A 6,220-nucleotide genomic window follows, 5' to 3' on the forward strand; every position below is an offset into this window, starting at 1 on the left:
CGCATTCATGTCATTTAACACTAACGACTCAAATAATCAATTTTAAAATATCAAATAATACACATATCGTCCAATTAAATGATTCACATCACCTAGTCAATATGCTTAAAATATTTTATCTAAATAAAACGCGTTCAATTTAGGATGGTCTTTAGATATTTTCCTTTCGCTTATTTCAAATCTAAAGTTCAAATAAAAACAACTAAAATAAGGCAAAATTACATTAACTTCAATCGATCACATGTATCTGAACTTCAACTATATAAAACTTACCGATATTCACAATATCTGAAGCGAAACTTTATTAGGATTTTGTTTGAAGTTATTTCAAAATGGATACATACATTAAAAAAAAATTCAGTTTTTTCAATAATTACATTTATGTGAATTGTGATCATTTATAAACTATGCACATATGTGGAAAAAAAAAACATTTTCAAAGAATTTTTTCTGTTATAAACAAGAATTGTCCCATAGTCAAGTCCTTCAAGTTTTATACAAGTCCAAGTGATTCCAGCTTCTGAACATGCTGTTGTGGCAGTGGCGGCGGAGACCAATCGTTACAAGCCACCTCGCCAACGTCCTCCACAACATATTCCTATACAAGAATGAGCATGTAAGATATATATGACAATAGCAGAGACGGATCCATGATTTTCAATTTATGAGTTCTAGGTTTTAAGACAGGACAACGACTAGATTCCATAGATAGTTTATACATAACAACAACATACCCAGTGATATCCACAAGTGAGGTCTGGGTAGGGTGGAATGTACGCATACCTTACTACTACCTCGTGGAGGTAGAGAAGTTGTTTCTGAAAGACCCTCGGAGATAGTTTATACATATTAAGTGGATTTCTTAACGGAAATACAGAGTTTGAGCCACAGCTCTTGTGGTGGAGATCCTCTCCTAGACAATGGCAATCAAATTGAAGAAACGAGGGTGTCGATTTACCTTTGTCAGCATTCTTTTCTCGAGTATGTGGTAGTGTCGCTGCCAAATTCTCTGTACGACCATTGTAGCAACCAAAACACTGTAAATCATGCCAAGGAGGGCGAATAGTCCTATCACAATTACAGCCACAACTAATAATACCGGTATCCCAGATTGATCACCATCGCCTCCTAAGCAACTCCCACATTCACAGTCCGTGCAAGAATGATTCTCGGAGCAACACTCACATGTCGAGTTTGAACAATTGTCGCAGCATAGGTTAGTATCAATGCAAATATAAGTTGTACCTGTATGAGGTCTATACGTATGACAGTCTGCACACAAGCTGCAAAGATATGAAAAATGATCAGAAAGAAGAAACAAATAAAAAAAAAAGAAACATAAAACACATTATTTGTACCTTGTGCAAGAGCAACAAGACAATGCATTCTGGCAGGGCTGACTCAAATCATCGCGCACACTTTCGTCAAAGCAAGTTAAGAAACAGCCAGATATGCCCACCAAAGCGAAAAACAACAGTGCTCCTGCAAGAAAGCCAGCAAATAGCAACAAGATTAACTCATACGATCATTTAAGAATCACTATATACTTAAAATAGAAGAGTCCGAATTTTGGATAATGCACTATTTACATCTTGAGAATACATCAGGCATGTTCCTTTCACGCCCTGATGGACATACAAGAAGGATATGTTTTCTTCGGAATAAGCAAGAGAGAAACAGATCAACCATTTTCTGGACCTCACGCCTCTTTATATAGTGTTTTTTTTTTCTTATTTCTATTTAGATAACCGATAAATTCCTTAATGGTCAATGAAGTGAGTTGAGAACCATGAGCACTTAGATTCAGATCCAACATATTCAAAATCACTTGATGATTTCTTCCATTGATCCAAACTTTGATGGACAGAGTACCGATATTTGTGTTGGTGGGAGTTAGCAAGTAGCTCACGGAATTAGTAGAGGTGCACTCACCTGACATAAAAAAAGAAGAAGAAGGGAAATACGGTACACTAAAGCTCCCACTATGCGCGGGATCCAGGAAGGGCCGGACCACAAAGGTCTATTCTGCGCAGCCTTACCTTGCATTTTTGCGAGAGGGTTTATCCACAGCTTGAACCCGTGACCAAACATATGATTGTCAAAAATGAAATTTCTGAGTTAGCTCTTCCAACCCCAATAGTGTCCACCACTTCAAAACTCAGGGGAGCATGTGTCTACCCCTCTACCATTCTCCCAATTAAATACCATGATTTAGTTGGTGATTGAGTTTAAACTCGTCATGTGCACTTAACCCACACTAATGTGTTGCGTCCTCACCACTAAACCAAATCGCTGGGGTATCATTTTGTTGGTTCTTCCATCAGTGAAGGTGGTAATTCGCCTTATTGCAGTCCAAGGAATGAATAATTGGACAACACAATAGCACCTACTCTTGAATTTGTCCAAAGTTCCAGTAGAAGAGTCACACAAGGAAAAGCGTTCTTACGACGTTTGAACTTTGGAATAACTAAGTAAATATTGTTTATCTCAAATTCATCCACCACTCCCCAACCAAATCTCATTTAGCGAGCAACTAAATAAGATATAGAATCCCAAAACCAGCAGGAAAATTAGGTCTCCTGGGCCTATTGGTACCGAAGTTACATGTCAACATGGGTAGGTAACAACTGTATCTGGCATGTGGTCATTTAGTGCATTTATCTAGATTGGTCATCCAGTCGGACAAAAGAATATTACGAAGACAAAACAACCGTTCGACATACATACATATACAAATAAATGTTGATAACTACTGCAAATGAATATGTCTTACCGCATATGTAATAGAAGCCTAGTTCACTTCCAAACCCCCAATGCAGACGAAGCCAAGACTTCTGATGTGTATCAATCACATATACTAAGTATCCCAGTGCAGCTATCACCTGCAAAACAAAAGGTTAGTGATCCTATGAAGATATTGTCCACACAACTACTAACAGTAATATCTAAAAATGAATAAGAAAATTGTTAGCAGGGTCATCCACGTACAAGCTGAACTGCGAGAAAGATGAACAAGATGTCTGTGGTCACAAAGAACCGAAATTTTAAGGTTCGCCATTTTCTTTGAAGATCGTTAACTCTCAAGTAAAATGGAGCCTTGCAAGTCGTACAATGAGAAAATGCAAATCCTTCCTGTAAAAAGACAAAATTTAGGGGACATGTATATATTCAATTTTGATGATTAAAGCTTACGGGTATTTAGTAGTAATCCGCCAGCAGTTGAAGCCTTTGCCTATAATGATGCAAAAGCCAATAACTAAAAATTCTGACAAACAAACAATATGAAAATGTACCTTCACAGCACGCCACTGATCAAGGCATTCTCGGTGAACATACTTTGATGAACCCTTGCATTTACAAGGGGCAATAAAATCCTCACCTAAAAAATAAAAGTTAAAATAATCACGAAAGAATTCAACAAGAAACACTCAATAAAAGATAGTAACAAACTAACAGCTCCTCTTTGTCAAAATGCTCTTCCTTCCTTCAGGCTTTTAAGTTGAATGATTCAAATCCATCAATCAACTATGCCTCGATCCAAAATCTGTTATGCTTGTTTCCCCAATACATAACCCAAATTAGCTAGGGTATACTTTTATTATAATTTGACTAACTTTTTATGAACCTCAACCAACAGAAACCCTCTTCGTTCAACTAGACTTCGGTCAGCTTTTATTACATGTTGTCTTTTTTGCTTCGATTCTCCTACTATCCTATTGTTGTTGCTGCTTATGTCTCCATAAATATTGCCGAGGATTTATGGAAAACAGTCTCTCTACCTCTCAAGGTAGGGATAAGGTCCGTATACACTCTACCCTCCTTAGATCGGGACTATACAAGGTATGTTGTACTTCTTTATATTTTGAATCTCCTTAGTGAAAATTCGGACTTCAGCACTACATCCCACATGTAAATTTTCATTACTTAGGGCTAAAATATTTTAGGCTTTCAACTAGAAAAGGGGCAAAAACCCATTACTCACTCAAGGACTATCTAAACCCTATTTGAAAGATGTACAAATCACCCCAAAAACACACTTAATTCAGAAATCATTGAACACCCAATTCACAAAGCAACTTGCTTTACACTAAAAATTCAAAACACAGAATCATAATAACTCATATAAACTAACTAAATATTTCAAGATTTGAACAAAACCAATGAATAAAAGTAAAAGGGTCATCAAAAACACTCACCATCATTTTCAAGGCAAATTCTACACTGAATTTGATCAATGTTTCCAGCTTCAAGGTCAACTTTACTGGGTTTATCAATCAGAGGAGGAACTAAAGAAGAAGAAGAAGAATCATAATAAGACATTTTTTTTTTAATTTTCCTCTCCAATAATCAAAATAAACTGTAATTTGTTAAATTTAAGTTCATAATTTGTTGGAAAAATTATCAAATTGATATTTTAATTCTTATTTAAATATGAGTTATTTACCTATTGGAGTTTAAACTGTAATTTATAATAGAGATATTATTTGCTATTTCGAAAAAAAGAAGTATTGAAACAACTCTAAAATCGACATAAATTACTAGTTTCGTCTCCGAATCATTGACAGCCTTAAAAACGTCTCTCAATTTAACTAACTAAACTTAAACACGATAATCTTACACAGAGATCGTTAGGGGCACATACCTAATGTGGAAGACATCATCACACAGAGAAGCAGAAGTGTTAGTCGTAAATTGGTAGGGAGAACCAATTTATAGAGGTTATGACTTAATCTGGTACGTCCATCAAGTAAATCTATTCCTTATTAAATATTATTTATGGTATTACTTGGGTTATAAGTAAACTTGAGTCATAAATAAGAAATAATTAATAATAATTCTTACACTCCAATCTTGCAACATAAGTGATATACATCGCTAAATTTTCGTCAAATTTATCGATATTCTCAACACCTCTCTCGACTTTTTAATAAGAATCTCATACTTTTACTAGAATGAAATCACTTGTTATGTCATGTGACAGATCGGAGTGCATCTAACACCCAATTTAGTTAGTCAAATAAAGAAGTATTTATAAGACGACCAATAATTCAAAAATAAAACTAATAATTTGTGTTAAATTCAGAGTATTTTCAATACTTCTGTTACGAAAATTATATGGAGCAAAATAAAAAGTCGTCGCAAGGTCAATAAAATAGTGTTGAATAAACCATGACCAAGTGGGCAAAATAATCTTACAATAAAGTTAATTAATAGTAAACGTTTACGCAATGAAATATTTGGGTACTATTATAATATTATCTATGTTTATTTAAGTATTTTAAACTTTTAATATTATTATCAATAATAACATTAGAAATTTCAACCCTATGGTAGGTGTTGCCCCTATTGCGTAAATGTTTAATACTAAGTTTAAACCTCGATGATCTATTGATTAATTAATGAAATAAATATATTGATCGACTCTTTCTAAATCATAAAGAATTCTCTCATTAAGTTTAAACCTCGATGTTACATATATTTGTTAGCAATTTAACATAACAAAATCTTATAACAAAGAAGTATTTACTTATCTGTACTTTGTATTCACGTCAAATCTTCAAACTACATGTGCTTATACATGAATTTTTAGCACTTAATCATAATTAATTGTCATACATTTTTAACTCACCGATTCACTAAGCTATAGGAAATTTACATGTTTGAATATAGTATATTTAGACATAATATATAAACATGTCTTTTAACTTGACATCTACGCCCTTCAACTTTGAGTGTGCACAAATAGACACTTACACTGTTATAAAGTTGAACAAATAGACAAATGCATCGTGACAAATCTCACACAATTTTCTATGTTATGTAAAGCATGTGTTTACTTGTTCAACTTTATGATAATTGAAGTGCCTACTTGAAAGGCATAGATGTCTAAGTTATTTATGTTTGACAATAGGTTTGGAGCTTTTATGGCATCAAAGGGGAAGAGAGAATTCAATCACAACATTAGCAGAGAGAAAATGAAAAGAGAAAAAAGGCCAAGTAAATACTTCAGATGACCCGCAAGAGGCGTGCTAACAGGTTTAGCACTCTTCATGTTAAAGGCGTTCTAGTACACGTTCAATGTACTTCTCTTGAGATAGCCATAACTTTCTTTTTGTTCGTTCTCAGACAATCTTCATCCCTAGAATTCGTTGTGTTGGGCCCAAGTCCTTCATGCCAAATGACTTGGACAAATCTATTTTCAACTTGGCAATCAACTCTT

The 6,220-nt window shown here is 34.4% G+C and overlaps 1 protein-coding gene across 1 annotated transcript; it reads right to left on the reverse strand.

Moving 5' to 3' along the window:
- Positions 1-280: 280 nt before the first annotated feature.
- On the reverse strand, positions 281-4,371 carry LOC125869240 (uncharacterized). Its single transcript, XM_049549807.1, has 7 exons — positions 4,197-4,371; positions 3,294-3,379; positions 2,989-3,132; positions 2,774-2,882; positions 1,359-1,482; positions 959-1,283; positions 281-598 (listed from the first exon to the last, which is right to left on the reverse strand). The coding sequence occupies exons 1-7, from the start codon at positions 4,318-4,320 to the stop codon at positions 494-496; spliced, it is 1,017 nt and encodes a 338-aa protein (XP_049405764.1). The 5' UTR covers positions 4,321-4,371; the 3' UTR covers positions 281-493.
- Between the last annotated feature and the right edge of the window lie 1,849 nt (positions 4,372-6,220).

Source organism: Solanum stenotomum, chromosome 6 (genome assembly GCF_019186545.1).
Source record: "Solanum stenotomum isolate F172 chromosome 6, ASM1918654v1, whole genome shotgun sequence".
In the NCBI taxonomy this organism is placed as follows: Eukaryota; Viridiplantae; Streptophyta; class Magnoliopsida; order Solanales; family Solanaceae; genus Solanum; species Solanum stenotomum.

Bases quoted from the DNA above. Each gene is read 5' to 3' on its own strand.
- LOC125869240 (XM_049549807.1), bottom strand. From the start codon at position 4,320: ATGTCTTATTATGATTCTTCTTCTTCTTCTTTAGTTCCTCCTCTGATT. The intron at 3,380-4,196 runs GTGAGTGTTTTT...TTTATTTTTTAG, and splicing joins AATTTGCCTTGAAAATGATG to GTGAGGATTTTATTGCCCCT. The intron at 1,483-2,773 runs GTAAGACATATT...GCTTTCTTGCAG, and splicing joins AGGCTTCTATTACATATGCG to GAGCACTGTTGTTTTTCGCT.